At 31.3% G+C, this 23,667-nt stretch overlaps 1 protein-coding gene across 1 annotated transcript in view; it reads right to left on the bottom strand.

Annotated features, from left to right (window-relative positions):
• The window catches only part of LOC145329188 (signal transducer and activator of transcription 5B-like), a 116,082-nt gene that overhangs the window by 68,106 nt on the left and 24,309 nt on the right, over positions 1-23,667 (bottom strand). The window contains exons 3-6 of the mRNA XM_080173229.1: positions 5,086-5,150; positions 4,673-4,706; positions 1,197-1,342; positions 769-831 (exon numbers count right to left, since the gene is read on the bottom strand). Coding sequence (XP_080029355.1) covers positions 769-831; positions 1,197-1,342; positions 4,673-4,706; positions 5,086-5,150 — 308 coding nt within the window. The remainder of the gene's footprint in view (positions 1-768; positions 832-1,196; positions 1,343-4,672; positions 4,707-5,085; positions 5,151-23,667) is intronic.

Raw genomic sequence — 23,667 nt, 5'->3', positions numbered from 1 at the left:
AATTCCGATGCGATTCTCCTATTGGCTCAATCAGACATTCCCTCTCTTTCTTAGTACCTTTATTCTCTAACCTAAAAAGTTACTTTAGGGGCCTATAAATAAATGTACAAAATTTTATCTCTCTATCTCTACTGGCTAACTAGCGCCAGGCCTCTAAAAAAATAGATAACGGTAGAACGATGGTTTTAACAATTTTTCAGCAATGTGCAGGTTTTTAGCTCTTTTGCATATTTAAACTTAAACATATAAGGCCAAATATAATATCCATAAAATCTTTTGTCAAAGTCTACTCTTCAATTAGCGCCAGTCGGTTGTTTTCAGAAAGATAGTAATAAAAAAAGATTTTATATGTAATTTTTATATATTTTTGGCGAAAAACATGGTTTATAACGAAAAAACGAAATCTGTACAGTACAGTATAATAATACCTAAAATTTTACTATGTTCCATATTAAATTTGGCGTCAAGTCATTAACAGGGAGGAAGGGGGGGGGGAGATTTGAATGTAAACAAAAGAGCGGTGCCCAAAGTTTGAAAGATACGATCTCGTAATTGTTGATTTACAGTCCAAACTTTTCACCAATATATCTACAGAAGAGGTAATTTTGTTTATTCTAATTGGGTATATGTATGTATAAATATATCGTCCATTGTCTTATCCCTTTATATTTATGATTTTTAATCCATTTAATGGACGACTTTTGATAATGTAGTTATAGGTTTTTAATGTGTTTAAATAAAACTTTAAAATATTGTAAAAAGACTTACTTTAAAATTTTCCACAATTTGTTCTAATTTTGTTTTTATAAGAAAATCCGTCATTTCCATTGCCTAGAAATAAAAAAAAATACTTAAAATTTACTGAAAAAGAGACATAAATAATTACGATTATTTGTTTCATAAAAGGTTAAAAATCACAGTACCAAAAGGAAGCATTATAGTCCTCGTCCAGGGGGTTTTTAGAATGGGGAGGGGGTGACCTGCCTTTTTTCTTTAAAATAATATTCGATTAAAAAGAGGGGGGGGAGACACTGGTAGATTGAAAATAAGGGGTTATTACTTATTGGGTATTTTTTCTCCTATGCCTAACGGTACCCTAACCCAATATAACCTAACCTAACCTGACCTAAAGTAAACAACAAAATAAGAAGGATGGGGAGTTACTGTGCTTGACTAGGCATTGTAAGGGAAACTACCTTTGATTCTAGCTGGGCCACCAGCTCCAGCACCAGTCTCTGTGCATGCTCCTCGTGTTGAGGGATGGTCAGGTCCAGCTCTGTAGAGAAGTGTTGCTCCAACCATGGTGCCAGGTGGTGTCGTGCCTCTAGGGGAAAGTGGTCACCTAGGAAGGTAAATATAGAGAGATAGATATAAAGTAAATATATTTGATCAGGTTGAATACCATATTATTGGAACAAATATGAATTGATTTTGACGAAAAATCTATCCTCACGAAATTTCTATCCCTACGAAACCGCTACTCATGACAATATGAAGATAGAAAGATAGATAGTATGGTCAGGTCCAGCTCTGTGGAGAAGTGTTGCTCCAACCATGGTGCTAGTTGGTGTCGTGCCCCTAGGGGGAAGTGGTCACCTAAGTAGATAGATAGATGGATATTTTATATGAGGATTATGTAAATTAGATAAATATCTAGAAGAACACACAAATACTTGTAAATATTATATTAAGAAAATATTTAACAACCAAATTTTATTCCGAAGAATTCTTAATATATAAACAAATTTTAGGATATGTTAGAAATATAGTAGTTCTATTTTAACAAGTACAATATGCTAGTTTAATATAATAAAAGTACCCAAAGTTTTTTATGATAGGGTATAAAAATTTGGGCACCAGCATTATAAACAGTCCTATGTTCCCTCCCCTCCATGATAAAATCAAGTTAATATAAGTTATATAAAAATAACAGAACATCTATTTGACTGTCTATGTGTTTGTCGCGAAGGATCTCGCTAACCGCTGATCCGTTATGGCTTTTCTTTGCAGGCAAACTTCTCATAGGTCCAGTGGAGGTTATAACTCTTTTGGGGGAGGGTGCCATCACACTAACAAGAGAAATCGCCCCAAGAAAAAAAAATCCCCAAAAAAGGAAACTCTTTCTAAAATTAAAATTGAAAGTATAGGGTCGACATCCCCCTTCCCTCTTCTTCCAAAAGCTATTAAAGGCCTCTAGGGGCGTAGCAACTAGTGCTTTATAAAGTAGGCACGCCAATACTAAAGATTAAACTCATTGTGTTAATAAGAATTAAGATACACTTATCAAATTTTGCTTCAAAATATCTGCCTAAGAAAATTCTGAAAATCTTGGATCATGTCAATAAGATGCAGTATGCCGTTAATAGCCTTAAATATTTCTACTAGAGGTTAAACAGTTAAACGTAAAGCTCTAAACTTAAAACTTACTGTGGGATCTAAAGGGATAAGACAATGGCCAATATATTAATTACATTCCCAATGATGATACACAAAATTACCCCTTCTGTGGATTAAAATTAGTGATTGAAACGTTTGGACACTCAACTAAATGTAACACCAATCAAAAGTCAATAAAAGTCCCAAACGTTGTTAAGCCAACGAATAAGAAAGATTATTATAAAACTTTGGGGACTAGTGTGATAAACAGCCCTATGTCCCCTCCCTCCCCGTGACCTACTACTTTGGCAGATCTTTGGAAACGTAAAACCTAATAAAAGAACATTCTTATTCTTGACAAGATCCAGAATTGAAATAAAAATTTAGAAATGAATTTTCAAATAAAATTTGTTAAATATTTCATCAAAAATAGTAACCTGAAAATTCGTGTTCATTTTATTTTTAGAAAAATAACTTTTTAAATTTCTCTTTGAGTAATTGATATTTTTAATAACATTTGAAGCATATAAAATTAAAGAGAGAACAATAAGCTGTTTAATACACAATTCCCAAAGTTTTATAAAAACGTTTTCTTTTTTGTTAGCTCAACAACTTTCGAGACTAATGAATTTTGATTGGTTGGGTTGATTGTCCAACCCCTAATTGTAATTTTGTGTATCATCATTGGGGATGTGCATCAATTTATCGGCAATTGTCTCATCCATTTTTTTATGAAATTGAATGTTTTTTAATTACAAGATGGATCTTTTTATCAGGTTCAAATTTAAATAATGGTAATTGTTTTTTCCTTAATTTCAAGGGCTCTAAATTTGTATGTCTGTCTGTACCGAAGGATCTCGCTAACCACTTGAAGCTTCTAAGTTCTCACAGGTCCTGGAGAGGTTGATAGCTATTTTGGGGGAGGTTACATCAAACCTCCCAAGAGAAATTGTCCCAAGTACCCCTAGTACTCTAGGGGCGTATCCGCTAGTAGGTTGGGTTAGGTTATAGGATAGGGAGCCAGGCAAGCAAGGGGGCCGAGCGCCGCGGCTAGGCAGGCTAGGGAGCCGAGCGCCGCGGCCAGAGTTCATAGTTTTGTCAAGGGGGGGGGGGGGATAAAAATTTTCAAAATTGAAAAAATATTTCTAACAGGATTATACCGTTTGTCCAACAATCTGACTTGAAATCTTAAATTTTATGGATGTTGTCAAGCTGGTTGTATGGTGGGGGGGGGAGAGGGGATATTTTTGGGTCCACTTGGTGTTTGAAGGGAAATTGCCGGAGTTTATTGTTGTATATTTGAAATGCAAAAAAAATAGAAAAGTAATTTTTGTTTATTTTACATCAAAAGATTATTTTTACCATTTATGGTTTCATGGAAAAATAAATATGTACAGCTAAACAAGAATCCAAAGGGATAAGACAATTGCCGATAAATTGATGTACATCCCCAATAATAATATATAAGATTGCCCCTTATAATTACAATTAATGGTTGAAATGTTGGAGCACTTTACTTAACGAACAAACCAATCAAAATTCAATGAAAGTCCCAAAAGTTGTTAGGCCAACGAATAAGAAAACGTTATTATAAAACTTTGGGGACTAGTGCAATAAACAGTCCAATGTCCCCTCCCTCTCAGAAATCTACACACTAAGGGAGGGAGAGGACATTGGACTGTTTATTACTCAATAAATTAGTCCCCAAGGTACCAAAGTTAACTGGTACCGAAAATTTTACAACTACGTTTTCTTATTCGTGTCTCCAAAACTTGATTTTGAATGGTCAAACTATCCTTATAACTCTTTTTCCGTTTGATCATCCAAAAAATTTTTGTGCTTTGCTATTTATGGATGTTGTCATCCTTGTTTTTTCTAGATATCTCGCCATCCGATAACTTTTTGTCGCATAACATTTAAATATATATGACGAAAATTGATCTAAATATCATTGAGTATAAAAGTAGATTTTTATAATGGATTTATTATTACTTGGATCTTAAATCAGATTATCATGTACTCTAATAAAGTGAATTTTGTGTCAGGCCATACCCTATCCCCTCCCCTCCTACTGGATGAACGAACTGACCAATGAATAACAGGGGAAATAGCAACCTAAATTGACTATATCCACGTATATTTTACATCCATTTGTATAGATATTATAAGAATAATCATGCAAAGTTTGAAATCAATAGGAAAATTCCAACATTCCTAAATTACCGATAAGTGCTAACCGATACGACGTATGGACCTACCCTAATTATAGAAAGCTTCGCTTGTAAAACTTTCTTACCGTAAATACTTTGAATTTGTCTGAATGTCTCCTCCTTCAAAAATTTTCAGTGTTTTTCATTTAATTAAAACAAAATTAAGGTGTTAAAAGTTTATTTGCCTTGTTTTTTATTTAAAACGTCCAAAAGAGGGGTGTTTACTCTCCCCCAAACAAATTTGTTAAATATATTAGAATTCAACCCTCCATCCCATCTTTTTAAAAATCTATTTTTGGGGGTTGTAAACCTAAAGATGTAGATTTTGGGGGTAAAAAAAAGATTTTTACTCCCCCCCTTCCTCAAAATATATTTTTTTTTCTCTCTCTCTATCTTTTTACTTTTCATAATATTCTACTTTTTACAGGAAGAGAGAGGACAAAAAAACGATAAGGTCAATCTACAGAAATTTCTTTTTTTTCTATGCACGAAAAATCACCGAGTCGGCCTGGAGTTGTTGAGTTTTAGCCCATAGCACACTTGTCATGGAGCCGTCGGGGGAGCCTAAACAGATAGATAGATAGATAGATAGATAGATAGATAGATAGATAGATAGATAGATAGATAGATAGATAGATAGATAGATAGATAGATAGATAGATATATATATAGATACGTATATAGATAGATAGATAGATAGATACGTATATAGATAGATAGAATAGATAGATAGAATATATAGATATATAAATAGATAGATAGACAAATATTTTAGATAAATATATAGATAATTAAATTAGGAAAAAACCTTCAAATTAAGAAACACTTAGATATACAGAAAGTCAGATTAAATTAGCAAAACATTTATTAAAAGCAAGCTTATAACAAAAACGAAATTAATTCGGAAAAAAAATCACGAAATTTATACGTGTTTTCAGCTGTCGTTGGGGGGGGGGGGACACATATCGTAAAATTAACAACCTCTCCATTTGCCCCCCAAATATTATTTTAGATTTACTTCGCTTGTTGGTTATACCTTATTCCTGATTAAAAGCACTTAAAATCACTTTTCACGTTACCGAAATTACTATAAAAATCACAAGGGTTGATTTTTATCAATTATTTATGTTAATTATATTATCACTCAGAACACGTTTTCTATTTTTAGTTTTAAAAAGTAACCTCCTTAGCTAGAATTTTTTATTTTAAAGTAACAGGATTTCTGTTTGTGTGTCTGTCTGTACTGAGGGATCTCGAAAACTGATATGGTTCTCCTTTACAATGTACCTTCTTAAGGGATAAGACAATATGGACAATTATAATGAGCAAAACTATTCCTTCTGTAGATTAAAATAGTTGATGAACATTTTTGAACAAATCAAACTTTGGGGACAAGTGTAATTAACACTCCTCCCTCCACTCCATGGCTAAAGGTAATATTTTGAAGATAACAAAACTATAAATTGAAACCATAAGGGGTTACAATGTTTATTATAATTGGGAATATACACAAATCTATCGTTCATTGTCTTATCCCTTAAAATCCCTGGCCCTATTATACCATAATAACATTCGTGAGACAATAACTATGAAACGAGTAGTTCACTAAATATATGTAATACTGTCAGACAATTGCAGATACATTGATGAACATCGCAAATGATGATACAAAAAATTACCCCCTCTGCAGATTACAATTAGTGGTTGAAATGTGTGAACACTCAACTTAATTAACCAACCGATCAAAATTCACTAAAGTCCCCAAAGTTGTTATGCTAACGAATAAGATATCGTTATTATAAAACTTTGGGGACTACTGTAATAAACAGCCTATTGTCCCCTCTCTCTCTGATAAGAGAGCTTTAGTACTAAATTTATCATTCTTCACGTGTTTAAAAACTCAAACTGGACGCATTTATTGCGTAGATCATAATCAGATAAACATAAACAAGGATGACAACGGACATATGGAGCAATGTATATAGAATACGTGGATATTATTACAGGGGAATTTTAGTCGTAAGTTTATGTTCTCAGATATTGGATATAGCGGATGGGGTAAAGTCACAATGGGGGGAGAAGTATCGTTAAATTAGCCAGCTGCGATAATTATATCAGAATCTCTCACAATATTCACGTATTCTTTTTTCATTTATGTAGGTTTTCATTGGTCAGCAAAATCTTTTATAACAGCCGAAAAAAAAGATAGGGACTAAAAATCTATAATACAAAGTAGCTTGATGTCTGTCCGTCCGTCCCTTAAGATCTCGGTAACCGATCGGATTCTACTCTTCAGGGTATACACCTATTGGTCCTGTGGTGGTTTTAAGCTATTTTCTTGTGGGGTAGAACTTCCCCAACCCCGCCAAAAATGAAAAGCCCCCCCCCCAAAAAAAAATGTTTTCTGGGGAAACTACTTCACAAAAAAGGCAGCACCAGAAATACTTAATTTTTATCTTTTAAATTACCTCTTGGGGCAAAGCCCCTAGAGGCTAGGGGCGAAACCGCTAGTATATATATTATACTATTAAGACCAACAGACGGAGTGGCAACTTGAGTTGTAGAGTAGCTTCGCTACTAAAAAACAATAATTTTCAATATATAAGATTAAAATATCGAGTTTTTACTTTTTACTCTATTTTTACATGACTCTTTTTATTGATTAAATGAAAACTATAACTGCCGTTTTCTAACAAATTTGTGTACACTTTCTAACCAATAATATGTCCGGATTGTTCCTTCACTGTGTTCTGAAGCAGTTGATAGGCCTAATTACAAATGACGTTATAAAATAAAAATAACCAATGATAGGCCTGCATATATTTTACAATTGGTCAATTACAATGTATACTGGCCTATCATTAGTCATTAGCATTGTATGACGTCATTTTTTTTAGGTACTATCAACTGCTTCTGTGTTCTTATTGGTAAAATTAAGCAATTGATATTTTAGACTTTCTATATGTATTATTCAAGACATGTTGGATAAATTATACAGTAGCTACGCAATGCATTCTAAGGGGTGGGTGAATTAACAATTGATAGATTAATTAATTCCGTTATCAGACACTTTGAGGAGCGAAGCCACTATAGAACTAGAGTATATTCTTATGCTTTAATATACACTTTTTATAGTAAAAAGATTATTTTGAAATCAGGGATCTAAAGGGATAAGACAATGGCCGGTAAGTTGATGAACACCCCCTCCCCCTCAATAATGCTACGAATAATTCTGTAGATTACAATTAGAAGTTATTTGGGTGCTAAAACTAACCAATCACTCGTCTCCTTTGACAAATTTCATCCAATAAAAAGCTGGTATTTTTAAAAGGAGACATGTGATTGGTTAATTTTAACAGTATATTGTAAAATTAAATATTGTGTCTTTAAATGAACCAATCACGTGTCTTCTTTGTTTCAAATCCATCCAATAAAACGCTGGTATTTTTAAAAGGAGGTCTGTGATTGGTTCATTTTAACGGCGAATTCATAAACTCTTTTCGTTCTTTGTATTTAGGACTTTGATCTTTTTTCCGTATTATGTTAAAATGTAAAATTGTGACAAAACTAAAATTTTAAAAATATGTACTTTTTTCAAATTGAAAAATCAAAAATGGGAATACTTTGGAATAACTAATAAGATTTAATAGAATGTCCAATTTTTTACATATTATTTTTCAAATGTACACATTTTTTATATCGTATAAAAAAGTAAATTCTAACAGTTACCATAAAATATTTTTTTGAACATTTTATATTTTCATATACGATCATTTACATTATTTTAAGTTCAGTTATAGAAAGAAAAAGTAAAGAAAGAGCCTATAGTATCCAATGAAAAATGAGGTCATACAATACAAATGACCAATGAAAGGCCAGAATACATTGAAATGAAATTGACCAATGGTAATACTGGCCTATCATTGGTCATTTGTATTGTATAGCGCCATTTCTTATTGGAAGGGGTTACTTGTTTTTGTTCTAGGGACATTTCGCTTTGAAGGGAGTGGGTAACCTCCTCCCATTTAGTTTTACAAAGGTTCACTGTGAAGGAAAATCGCAGCAGACAGTCAGACAGACAGAAAGACGTCCTTTTTCTTTTATTTAAGAATATAGAAAAAGCGTATTTTTAAATATTTTCTATATTTGTGATGAATCACAAAACCTCACCAAAAATTATAAACACAAAAATTTTCTACTTTTGGCGTCGGTCCATCTGTCAGTCCGTTTGCTTAGGAAGCGTAGCAACTCTATAATAATTACAATAAAGTCTAGACGTTCATTAAAATTATTTTGATTTTGAAGCTATTTTGACACATTTTTTTATTATATAATTAAATTAGCATCAAGATTTTAAGCTATGATTTCTATGACAATTAGGCCCAATTGGATTTGTCAATCGATGATTAAATATAAATCTCTTAATTTGTTTATTTCTGTGCTATTATAATGGATATAGTTTACGTGGATATATTGACAGTGAAATTGTCATCAATTTAGGTTGCTAATATGGACCTCATTTATTGGTAAGTTCATTCATCCAGTAAAAGGGAAGGGAATGGTGTTAAGTGTGTGGATGGGGGGTATCGTTATTTTTTCGAGCTGTGAGGATAACTTTTATTAGAGAACATGAAAATCTGGTGCAAGATCCAAGCAATAATGCATCCATTATAAATCTCCTAATTGGTTTGTCCTGTGATATTTTTCAGGGATCTAAAGGGAAAAGACAATTGCTGATAAATCAATGTACATCCACGATGACGATATACAAAATTACCCTTTCTGTAGATTACAATTCGTCTTTTAAACGTTTGGACACTCAACATAATCAATAAATGTCCCCAAAGTTGTTAATATAAACTTTGGGGACTAGTCACTAGTGCAATAAACAGTACATTGTCCCCTCCTTCCCTGGCTATTATTGATTTTATACAAAAAAAAAGATTATTACTTCCATCCAATTTGACCTTATTATGGAAAGCTTTCTTCTTATTTTTGTTTAAAAGCGAGGCTTTTATATAATTAGGGTCGGTCCGTCCGTCCGTCTGAAACGGAAAGCTTTGATCGTTAATTTAGACATGTTAGGATTGGACCATTGATTTCAAACTTTGTATGGTGATTCCTGAAGCAGTATGGTATGATTTGGAGAGCATAGCAACTCTATAATCACTATCAAAATGTCCGTACGTCCACCATTTTAAACATGATGATTATTTTACTTTTTGACAACAATTTATAGCTATTCTTTATGGCGTACTGGATAATTCGAGTCCGATTTTGTACAGTAAATTATTTGTACTTCTTTTTTTGAGTTCTACACATTATTCTTAAAAAGAATATTTTCAAAAATGTACAAAGTACAAAATTTTAAAAAATCAAATATTTAAAATTTAAATTTTGGAGGCAGTATTTTACATAGTATTTATTGTACTTTTGAAACTTGCGTTCATTCTCCATCTTCAGGATTGCGTTGATCTAATAACAGCACAGGAGAAGATGATTAGAGTCCCTCAACAGATTATGACGTCATACGATAATATAATCAATGAGAGGCCAGCATAAATTTTACCATTGGTAAATTACAGTATATACTGGCCTCTCGTTGGCTATTCTATCGTATGACGTCATAATCTGTGGAGTGATTTGATCTTTAGCACAGGAGTTTGAATACAGGGATAAGTTAATTGACAATAAACTAATACACATCCCCAATGATGTAAATCAATATTACCCCTTCTGTAGATTAAAAATTTTTTACTAATAGTTTGGAACCAACTAATCAAAATTCAACAAAATTACCCAATGTTGATGTGCGTGCCCGTCCTTGTTTTGTATATAGTACGATGCGATAAATAACTATTAAATTATGATAAAAATTCCATACGGGAGATTAGTTCCAATTAATATAATTTTTAAATTGTTTAATCAATATTTAAAATTTTACAGAACAGATTTATATTCCTATGGAAAAGTATATTATAATAGTTTCTTAAACATTTTATACAGGGACAATGACCGATAAATTGATGCACATCCTCAATAATGTCTCACAAAATTACCCCTTAGTTAGTTGTTGAAACGTTTTGACAAAGAACCTAATGAACCCTTCAATCAATATTCAATAAAAATCCTCAAAGTTCTTTAGCAAACAAATTAGAAAACGATATTATAAAACTCTGGGGACTAGTGTAATAAATAGCTCATAGTCAATGATTACTATCTACAGGAGAGGTAATTTTGTTTATCATCAATGGGAATGTATAAGAATTTATCGTGCATTGTTTTATCAAGTAACATCCGCTAAACAAAGTCTTTGAATATTTGTCGAGAAAGGATTTATAACAGACGAAAAATGAAATGTTTACTGTAGATGATATGAAATGAAAAAAGTAACATAATCAACATTATCAAAAATTCAAAAAGCGTCTTACAACTGGTAAATTGTAATTTTTAAAAGCGAAGCTTCTCTATAAATAGGGTCGGTCTGAACGTTACCAGAATGTCCGTACGTCCATTTTAAACATGTTGATTTTTTTTACTGATTCCTAGGATAATAAAGTACAATGTTATAATCAAGTCCTAAAATGTAAGTATTTAAACAATATCCTGTATTTCAGCAGTTTCTCAACAAAACTATCTACAATTTTATTTCAACTTTTATACATTTATATTCTGATTATTCAGTTTGACACTCTACAAGTGTTACTGTTCGATTGTCCTACCATTTCAGAGCTTTTATGAATGTTGTCATCCTTGTTTAATTCAAGGAGTGTGTGACTTATTACCTTTACACACCCATTAGGTGCTTTATGGGTGTGTATCAAGGGGTGTAGGTTCTTGTCTAGGGGGTTGAATGTATTTCATTCCCCTTAATTTTGCCAGGTGGGTGGAAACACCCCCTTATGCAATGCACGCCTCTGGTTCCAAGTAATCTTTAAAAGCCAAATACCCTTTTTTTTAAATTTTGGGATAATTTTAGACATCTTATATTTTTTAGACCATTTTTAGTGTTGTGACTTGCAGTATTAAAATGTAAAACAAGGATGAAAACATTCTTAAAAGCGAAGATCTAAGACGGAAGGACAAACGAACATTAACTCTTAAAGAGTGTCAGAACTTAACAAGCAGAATATTGATTTATAAGTCTAAATAAACAAAATTATTAAATTGCTTAAATACAGGATATTGTTTAAGATAAAGATTTTTCGCTTATAGAATTGTACCTTGTTGTAATAGGAATCATAAATCGGATAAATAAGATAATTATATCATACACAAAAGTTGTTGTCAAAATCGGTAAAAAAAATCATACCTAACTATCCTGACTACAGGAATAATCATGCAAAGTTTAAATTTGATAGGACAATTTCAACATAACTAAATTGACTCTAATTTTATTTAAGCTCCGCTTCAAAATAAAAAAAAACAATGAATTTATCACAACCATTCTGCAACAAAGGCTTAGACACATTTTATGCCAATTTTATGGACTTTTTTGCAACAAAATTTGCCAAGTTGTTCTTTTTTATACCCCGACCAGAGTCTTAAAAAAGGTTTGAAAACAAGTAGGGGGAACTTTGGCCATTATTTTCTAAAACATGAGCAAGTCAGAGAGAGAGATTGCTTCTTATTACACTAGTCCTCAAAATTTTATAATAACGTTTTCTTATTTGTTGGCTTAACACCTTTAGGGACTTGATAGAATTTTGATTGGTTGATTTATTTAGTCGAATGTTCTAACGTTTCAACCACTAATTTTAATCTACAAAAGGGGTAATATTGTGTAAAATCATTGGGGAATACATCAATTTATCAGCTATCAGCTATTGTCTTTAGATTCCGAGCATATCCGATTTTTTTTAGGAGGAGGGGGAAGGAGGTGTGATGGTTTTAGGCTGTTTTATTTCCAGAGCTGGATCTTTAAATAGTTTAGTGGTGCGCTAAATCGGGGTGATCCAGTTCGGCGGACCTAGATATTATTAGATTTAAATCTTTAAATCAAAATGGAATGGGCGAACCAGCGCGCCCAGTAGCGCGGTACTGGTGCGGCAATGGCACTCAACGAGTGTCATTGCCGCGCCAAACCGGGGGTGAACTGGATCGCCCCGATTTAGCGCACCACTAAACGATTTAAAGATCCAGCTCAGATTTATGTCTTAGGATGGTTTTAGTCTACTTTTTAAAATACAGAGCCCCAAGATGCTAAGGGAGCATCCGCTAGTACACAATAGAGGAGCATAGAGCAAAATGTCAAAAAAGTATTCAAAGAAACATTAATAGACTAATTGCATTATTAATTTTAATTCAATGGTTACTCTTTTGGCTATTTTTTTTCATTATTTAATTTTGAAAAACATACAGAAGGTTAATTTGTAATTTTTTGTGTGCTTATAAATATTTAAACTCGACTAAAGTACCCTCCCTCCTAACCAAGTCTTAACTTAGCCCTATGGTCTTTAAAGAAGTTGGGATAGATATCAGAAAATTTAACTTCATTTGAGTAAAAAATTCATTGGTCCTTTTATTCAAAAAGGTGAGGGATATTGAGATTTTTATTACACCAGTCTCAAAAGCTTTTTAATAACATTTTCTTATTCGTTGTCTTAACAACTTTTGGGACTTTTATTAAATTTTGATTGGTTGGTTTATATTCTACAGAAGGGATAATTTTGTGAATCATTATTCGGGAAATTTATCGGACGTCTTATCCCTTTAGATCCCTGTGCTTAGGCAACGATCTTTAAAAAGACATATATACAATTTAAATTTACTACATACTTTTTTAAAATCCATTTCTCTTTCCCTGGTGACCCTAGCTAGCAAGGAAATAAAGGATAAAACAATGGCAGATAAATTGATGTTGATCTCCAATTATGATACATAATTTACCCAAACTGTAAATTACGATTAGCAGTTTAGACGTTTGAACACTCAACTTAATGAACCAACCAATCAAAATTCAGTAATAGTCCACAAAGTTGACACTAACGAATAAGAAAACGTAATTATAAAACTTTGGTGACTAGTGTTATTTACAAACATTCCAATGTTCCCTCCCATCCTGGACTAGCTATGGCTATAAATGGTTTTAAAAGGTTGTAATTTAAAAATGCACATCCCTCTGCTTTTAAAGAAGTGCCACAAATTTGAAAAAACGGTTTTTTTTGTCTGATGCTTAAGATCTTAGGAACTACTGAAGCGATTGGATTCTCTATTTTAGTTTAGCTTTACATAGTTCATGTGGTGGTATTAGGATATTTTATTTAGATTAAAGTCTTAGGGTAGTTTTCTACAGTGTTAATTCTTGCTTTAACCAATTATTAATTTCTGAAAAAATCACATTTTAGCCCCTCTTGCCCTTACTTAAACCAACCTAACCTACAATAAGCATAGTAGATACTTCTTTGCAAGAATTTTGTTTGTGGTTCAATTGGTATATTAGGTAAACCGCCTTTTATCTCTTAAAGCTTTACTAAAGTGGCACTCATAACAATATATATAAAAATCTTAAGATTGATTTCTAACTAATAATTTATAAATATTATAAAAATCTAAGAGAAATTTCGAGCAAAAATTTATGAAATTAATTAAGAGGGGATTTAGACATCAAATTAATATCTAAAAATAAAATTTCGTAACCCATAGTTTAACCCTTAAATATAAATCAATTTAGCCTGTCCCTTTAATGTCCCTAAAAGCCCCCACATGCCCCTAAATGCCCCTGTGCCCCGCTGGGCGTGATTTTCACTTTTTAAAAGCCAAGCTTTTTGTATTATTTGGGTCTATCCGTCCGTATATCTGGAACGGGTAGATTTTTAGGTTAATTTGGGCATGATAGAATTTCAAACTTAAATGCTGATTCCTGAAGTAGTTAGGTACGGTTTAGAAAGCCTTGCAGCTCTACGATCGTTAACAGAATGTCAGTACGTCCATTTTAAACATGTTTAGTTTTAACTTTTTTACAACAATTTTTATGTGATGTTATTTTCCAATTAATCTGATTTTTTGAATACTGATTCCTAGGACAATAAAGGACAATCTTATACATGAAACATATCTATAAAGTATAATCAATTCATAAATATGTAAGTATGTCCTTAATATTATCCTGTATTTATGCAGTTTTTGTATTTATGTATTTTGTTAAAAAACATTATTCTGATTTTTAAAGTTCTAACACTCTGACTTCAAGTGTTAATGTTCGTTTGTCTGACCTACCGTTCAGGAGCTTCGCTTTTATGAGTGTTGTCATCCTTGTTTAAACAATGATGAAGAGAGATTCGCAGTTTTAAGCACTTTTTCAAGTTTACTATTTTTTCTTGGAATTTTTTATTTCGAATGTCACGGAAAACAGCAAATATTAAAATGAAGACTTTTTTTATAAAATATTTAAAAAGGCTTGTCGAAATAATAATATCATTTGCTTTGATGGGAAGGTTTGTCATGGTCTTAGTTCTAATATAAAAGGGCCTAAAGGGATAAGGCAATTGCCGATAAATTACTGTACCTCCCCACTGATGATACACAAATTCTGTAGATTACAATTAGTGGCTAAAAAATTTGGACACACAACATAATGAACCAACCAATGAAAAATTCAATAAAATTCCCCAAAGTTGTTAAGCCAACGAATAAGAAAATTATATTATAAAAAGTCCAATGTCTCGTACCTCCCTGAAATTTGTGAAAATTAAGAAGAAAAAAACTCACACCATGGTTACGTGATTAAAACTTTTAAAATCCCGGGATCCTAATGGATAATACAATAAATGATAAAATTTATACAAAATATCTAAAATTATCTTTTATAAATTAATAGTTGAAAAGTTTGTACACTACATAGTTTTGAAACAACCAATCAAGATTAAATCAACACATAGCAAAACTTTGGATACCAGTAAATTTGACAACCCAAAACCCCTCCTCACTGGTTAAAATCGGAAAAAAATTGACCCAATTTTCTCGATTTAGAGAAAAAAATTTAAAAATACGATTTTTTTGACTGGACGAAATCATTTTACTAACAATGATTTCTTTTTTTTGTAAAAACACAATCCTTATTTGCTACGAAGAAAATTAAATTGGGACACTTTAATTTTGTTTCTTTTCATATTTCTTAACAAATATCTTGTTAAAGATTCTTTAGTGTTTACTCATTATAATAATAAAATGTGTATTGTGTTTTAAAGTTTGAGGAAGCTACCTCATTTACAAACGTAGGAGTGACAAACGTCGGAGTTGACACTTAACCTTACCTATTTTAAACCATCTTATAGGTTTTTAAATGCCTAACCCATGCATATTTATAAACTAGAGTTGGGCTCGATATAATTATCTCGCTATTGGCTAGGTTTATTAAATTTTTTATACTTTCTTATCTGAATTCTGACTATTAACCATATTCTTCCATTATCTTCTCCTTGGCGATTTCTTTCTTTAAACTATTTTAGGATCTTAATATTCTTTATTTCAAATTATCGTCCTGAAAGGGTTAAAATGTTTAGTTATCTGTTAAATTTTAGTTTAATATCTGACCACATTACGCACGTATCGTTAGTATCAAATTATTTTAAAACTAAGTTTTCTTTTTATTTACTATATTATAAATTTAAATTTTCTGTTTTATAGATAGCTATTTAATACTTCAATATAATTCAAATAGCAACATGAAATAAAAAAAAATTTATTCTTCATACAGTAAAATAATGGGTCTTATTGTTCTGGTCAATGAGAGTTTATTACAGATTATTGAGGCACTATGAGTTTTAAACATTTATCGCTTGGAGAACTTGAGCTCATATATAGACATTTATTTCCTATATAGATCTGTAATGGATCTTGATGCAATGAAGTAGGCTGTTTTGTAAATGTTAAAAATTGGAAGAATCTATTAAATAAAAGTTTTCGCAAATATACTTGGTAAATAATCATGTCTTAGTCGACATTATAAAGACAAATGTATACAAAATTTTTGTTTAGACATCTGTAGAATTCAATTATTGGTTGAAGAATTTGAAACCTACTAGTTTGAAACCAACCAATTAAATTTTCCAAAGCTTTGGAGCCAAAAGATAGGTAAAAAACAACTTTTAGTGCCAGTGCAATATCCCCTCCCTATCCGATGTATAGGTAATCAATTTACACATTTTATTGTTGAAAATTAATCAGGCAAAAACCGAACCCAGACAATCTATTTTTTTAGTAGCGCAGTCACTCTACAAGCCAAAATTGTATGTAAAATATTTCATTTTTTACATTAAAAAATCTATTAATACCTCTTGTAACTATTGGTATTCAGCTGATCCTGTTTATGCCAAGAAACTCCCCCTGCTCTTACTTTCAAAGTCGCAATTCTGTCATAGCATAGGTTCACTTTTTCTCGTATTCATTCGAATCCGGTGCATAGGAACCGGTTCTCATCCATTCGAAAAAACTATGTCTAGCATCGTATTATATCCAGCTTTCTACGAATATAAAAATGTACAATCATAAGATTAAAACCAGTTTTTTTATGTTATAATTGTACATTTTATATCCGCGGAAAGCTGTTTATAATACGATGCGAGAAATAACTATTAACGTATTTTGTGATGCCTTAGTTTGGGCCTAAATTTGAGACTACCCAACGACGAGCGCCTGCGCTACGTTACGCTACAGAAAGTGCATACACATAAAATATATAATATGTGATGCTACGAACAATTAGACATACTCGCAATCATCTAAAGGGATAAGTCAATGGCCGATAAATTAATACACATCCCAATGATGATACATAGAATTACCACTTTTTAGATTCATGAACAAACCAATCAAAATTCAATCAAAGTCCACAAAGTTATTAAGCTAACGAATATGAAAACATTAATATAAAACTTTGGGACTAGTATAATACACATCCCAATGTCCCCTCCCTCTCATGCATTCGTTCTTGTTATTTTTAAAGGTAAAAGACAATCTTTCTATCCATTGTTGAAAATTAAAACTAATTTTCACAGGAAATTTGAATTGCATAGTCATTCTATTCTATCAATCTATAATCTTTCTATCTCTCTGTTCTATTAAACTTTCTATCTATCTATCTATTCTTCTTTTTTACATTTTCCTCCCCAATACCGAAGGATCTCGCAAATCGCTGAACCGATATGGTTCTCCTTCACAATATAGATTCTCATAGGTCATGTTTTGGTTTTTGAAAATTTTGGCAAAAATATGTTGGGGGGGTGATGTTTTTTACTTTAATCAAAACTAAATTTTATAATTGAGGGGGGAGGGGTAAATTTAATTCCCACTTCATCGAGTATCCATAGATGCCTCTAGGGGCGTAACCGCTAGTTTTACAGATTTAGAACTTTTTTTATTTTAGTAGCGCCAAAGCCTTAACTACATGTAAGTATAATTATTAATTACTAATAATTAGTAACCTTTCTTTTTAAAAAATCTTTGCAAGAAATAATAGTATTTTTTTGGTAGCAAATCTACTCTATATTTCGAAATCTACGCATGTCCATCTGTCCGTAAGTATTGGGAAACAGAAAAATGTGAATTTTTCGTCTGCTATCTAAGATAGATGGTTATTTTTTTGTGAAAATTCTCTACACTAGTGAGCATACAAGATATAGTTAACTTTGTCCGTCTGTCTGTCTGTCTATTCTATGTCTATGTGATAAATTTAAATAAATATTCCAGAAAAATTGCGCTCAAAACAATAAAACAAAAGACTTCTGTACACAAAAGTATTATCTATGGTAAAGAATATTTTTTAATGCTAGATAATACCTACGTCAACCGAACGTGAAAAAGAAACTTATTAATGAATAGATCTAACTAAATTAGGCGAAAAATTTACATAAAAACATTTCAGTAGAAAATTATATTCATCATTTTCTTATAATATTTTCTTTATTTTTCTAATAATATTTTAATATAATATAATACTGAAGGAATATTTCTAAATCTGTAAAACTAGCGGCTACGCCCCTAGAGGCATCTAGGGATACTCGAAGAAGTGGGGGTTAAATTTACCCCCCCCCCCATTATAAAATTTAGTTTTGATTAAAGTAAAAAACAATTCCCTCCCCCCCCCCCCCACATATTTTTGCAAAAAATTTTTAAACCATCACATGACCTATGAGAAGCATTATTGTAAAGGAGAACCATATCGGTTCAGCGATTAGCGAGATCCTTTGGTACAAGCAGACAGAGACAGAGATACTTTTATATTTATAATGATGTATTGTCAATGCATAAGTATACATATGATTTTTTTCATTGCAGCTACTATATCTATAATACAAAGTAGAACGATGTCTGTCCGTCTGTACGTACGTCCGTCTGAAGCTTAAGATCTCGTTAACCGCTGAACCGATCGGATTCTACTCTTCAGGGAATACGCCTACTGGTTCTGTGGTGGATTTAGGCTATTTTCTTGGGGGGGGGACACTCCCAACCTCCCCCCAAAAACAAAAAAATCCCGCTAGTGATTCATATAGCAGTTGTGCCCCTTAAGAAGGGGGTGTAATGTTTTTTATAGGGCAATTTCTATTCACAAACAGTTTAACAGTTTCATAACAGTTCAGCGGTTAGCGAGGTCTTAACGGACTTTCAGGTAATGCTAATATAATTGCAATGTTTTTAAAACTGGACCTGAAGATTTCTTAGTTCAAAGTTTAACATCGATAGGTTGATTCTAACATGTACCAATTAGAGCTATATGCGTTGCGGACGGACCAACGTTAAATGTAGAAAAGCTCATCGTTCAAAAATCAACACTTAACAATGGATTTAGTATTCGTGGATATATTGACAAGGGAAAATTTGTCCTCAATTTAGGTTGCTATTACGCAAATCATTTATTGGTCATATTCTTTCATCCTGTTGAGGGGGAGAGGATGGAGTAAAGGAAATATATGGGGGGTATCTTTTTTTTAGCCAGCTGAGTGTATCAGTTTATTAGAGTACATGAAAATCATGAACATCCAAATTAACTTATATTGATTCACTTAACAAACAAACACATTTTACGAATAAAATCATGCAACTTAAGTAAATCTAAGACAAATTTATGCGGAATTAACCCTTTAACGACAAAAACATAAAAAAATATTTAATGACAGTCTCCAAAGTTGATAAGTCAACGAATATGGAAACGTGCTTTAAAGCACTTGAGCCTGTTTTTGGCCAAGGCATTACCTTATTAATCTTATATATTTCTTGCATCCGACTTAGCATCAGTAGGTAGAACTTTTAACGTTTTTAGTTTGATTTGGGCGGATATTCAAACATATTACCTCCCCGAAAACTAGCGAATGTACCATTTTAACTAATAATATGTGTAAATTGTGCATATGCATGTCAAGTAAAATATCAGAAACTACTCAATTAAAATATTCACAATTTTCTAAACAGCTCAGTTTTTCCACTTTAACAGCAAAGGGTTGATAATTACAGTCATATGAAACAATAGGTGGGGCTATGAAATACCCAATAGTGAAAATATGTATTAAATTTTAATAACATTAACATATCATATTTGGTCGCAAATGATAAATTAAGCATTCGTAGTACAGACAACAAACCCTTTAACTGCAAGAACTTTATAATCAAATAGCAATTTTAATTTTTTTAACGTCTTTAGTTAAGCCGCAGTTTGACATACGTTTATACTATAATCTAGTATCTTTAAGTAAATACCAATTGACATTAAATTAATATAATACCCCAATAATGATAAACAAAATTATCCTTCTCTAGATAAAAATTATCAATTGAAAGGTCTGGACATTGAAAGATTCAATAAAAGTCTCCAAAGTTTTTAATGAAAGGTGTAGGGAACATTGGGATGTAGCCGCCAAAGTTTTATAAAAACATTTTCTTATTTGTTGGTTTAACAACTTGAGAATTATTATCAAGTATTCTTTTTTGGTAAGCTTTTAAATAATCTTGAAAATGATTTTTATGTTATTTTACAAATAATGAATTTTAAAATTTAAGATTTAATTTTCGTTTTTACGTATCCAAACTTCTACATTGCAATAAAAAATATTCGAAAAAAAATGTTGTTGATTGTCAATTTAAGTCAATGAGTTTTGGGTCTTAAACAAGAGGGAACTTCTCTAAAAAATTCAGCTATTCGACATTGGAAAGTAAATTAAACTGGTTCCCAAAGTTTTATAAAATTGATTGGTTAGTTCCAAACTAGTAATATTTAAACTTTTTAACCAATAATTTTAAACTACAGAATTTTGTTTGTAATCATTGGTAATGTATTTCAATTTATCGTCCATTCTCTTATCCCTGTTAAAACTATAAACACATGAAATGAAAAGTAATTCCTAAAATGACAATTTTACTGTAGACTTAAAATGTCAACAGTAACTGTGAGTTTCAGAGGTACTTTGACCAGGGATCTGAAGGGATAAGACAATGGCCGATGCATTGATGTAAATCCCCAATGAAGATATGCAAAATTACCCCTTCTGTAAATTAAAATCATTGGTTGAAACGTTTGGACACTCAACTTTATGAACGTTATTGTAAAACTTTAGGGACTATTAAAACAGCCCAAAGTTTTTCTTCCTCCCTGGCTACAGTCCCTGTAAAACTCACAGCTACTGCCTCCAAAGTTTTATGATAACGTTTTCTTATTCGTTGGCATAACAATTTTGGAGATTTTTCTTGAATTTTGATTGGTTGGCTCAGTTAATTGAGTGTCAAATGTTTTTACCACTAATGTAACCTGCAGATAGGGTAGTTTTATGCATCATCATTTGGGACGTAAAGCAATTTATCTGCCATTGTCTTATCCCTTTAGATCCCTGACTGTAACAGCACAAGGGAAGTGAACGTAATTAATTACAAGAATCAATTAATACATTTTTAGAACCCTTACATCATTACAACAATTTACCGGCGGAATAGACATAACATATCTAGATGGTCCATTCGTCAAAAGATTTGTGTTTGTTATACATGATTCTTTTATTAACACCAGAAATGAAAGTCCAAAAACAAATTCTATCCTAAGAAATTCAACTATTTATAGCTGACTTATAATAACTATTTTGTCATATGCTTCTCATTACATGAGAAGAGAAATTTTTACATGATATAACCTAGCAAAGCTTTACCCTAAGAAATGCTACTATTTTATAGCTGACTAATTATGCGAATGGAATGGAAATATAACCTCTTTTCTCACTAAAATCTGTACAATTTCTAACCAATAGCATGGCTGGGTTGTTCCTCTATTGTTTTCCTTTTAACTGACTTAGAGAATGTATCTCTATATTAGCTCTATTACCGGCGGTTTCCCACAAATTGCACATGGATATCAAATGAACTTTCTGAAGATTATTTTTGATTATTTTTTATTTAAGATAGCTAGCCGGTCCTTTCAGTAAGTAGTAGATGTAAAAATTTTCATAGAATTCAGATATGCAATCGGTTTTTTTGTAGACCTCTTATTTTTTAAGTAATTTAAGTTTTTTAAAAAAATAATTAAGTCGGTTTTAAGGTACTAAAACGCAACAAAATAAAAGAAGAAAATGGCCAGTATGAACAAAAATAGTAAGATCTTTAATTTGACACCTTACTTTTAAAATTCTGTTGAGTAATTGTTGAAAAAATCTATTTTTTTAACCTCGGTTTAATCAAAACATTAAACCTAAATATTTTCTCATACAGACATAAGAAATATGGGTTCATATATACCATTAGAATGAGAAAAATAATATGAATCCATTGTAAGCAAAATTGAAAAAGTTTTAAAAAATTGTAATAAAAAATAGAAAAAATAAAAAAGTTATTTTAAGAATTGTAACTACTAAACTAGCCAATCACAAACTGCAAAAATTGACGAATCGGGAAGCTTAATCTATAAAATTATATATAGAATTGCCAGAAAAAAAGGAGAACGTTCATACAATATATACAATAGATACTACAATAAATATAGTAATATTAAAGAACATGTAAAGAATGAAAAATTATGAACAAATATGCATCAGTCTGTTTATAAACTTCAAAACAATGCAGTTAAAAATACATTATTGTTTCTTGTGTTTAAAAAATATCTGCTACATTGCATTGTCTTTTGTTTAGGTTTTGTTCAGGTTTGGTTAAAGCTAACCCTTTAAAGCCGAAAATTATGATTCTTAAAATAAACTTATTTTTTTTATTATAGTTTTATAAAACTTTTTCAATTTTGCTTAGAATAGATTCGTAATATTTTTCTGATTCTAAAGGTATATATGAACCCATGTTTTTTATGTCTGTTTGAGAAAATATTTAGGTCTAAAGTTTTTATTAAACTGAGGTTAAAAAAATAGATTTTTTCAATAATTACTCAACAGAATTTTAAAGTAAGGTGTCAAATTAAAGATCTTACTATTTTTGTTCATACTGGCCATTTTCTTCTTTTATTTTGTTGCGTTTTAGTACCTTAAAACCGACTTAATTATTTTTTTAAAAAACTTAAATTACTTAAAAAATAAGAGGTCTACAAAAAAACCGATTGCATATCTGAATTCTATGAAAAATTTTACATCTACTACTTACTGAAAGGACCGGCTAGCTATCTTAAATAAAAAGCAAAAAAGTTAATACAACTTCTTTAAGATAAGATTTGAATCAAGAAATTACAAGAAATAATTGTCCTTCAAAGTCATTATATACAAGATGTTTATTTGTCTGTCTGTCTGTATGTCTGTATGTTTGTCTGTCTGTATGTCTGTCTGTCTGTTTGTCTGTCTGTCTGTCTGTCTGTCTGTCTGCCTGTATTTGTAACACAAAATCTCGCTAACCGCCATGTAGATATATCTATCGCTCTATCTTAAATATCTTTCATAAAAAAAATAAATATGTTAAAGAGTGTTCTATAATATTTGATTCTATTCTTAAAAGTAAAATATAGATTATAAGAAACTATTCAAATGAATGCTTAAAATACCTCAAAAGCAATATTGGTTTAAAAATCTTTTTCTTGTTATTTTATAATTATAGCGTCATAGAAAATTTAAATTTAATATTGCATTAAACTTAGATCGAGGCATTAAAATTTTATTCATTTTCAAATTCTTTA

This window comes from Acartia tonsa, chromosome 10 (assembly GCF_053477335.1).
Source record: "Acartia tonsa isolate MP-2025a chromosome 10, ASM5347733v1, whole genome shotgun sequence".
In the NCBI taxonomy this organism is placed as follows: domain Eukaryota; kingdom Metazoa; phylum Arthropoda; class Copepoda; order Calanoida; family Acartiidae; genus Acartia; species Acartia tonsa.
The sequence above is the reverse complement of the archived record's forward strand: the minus strand, read 5'-3'. Positions and strand labels throughout refer to the sequence as shown.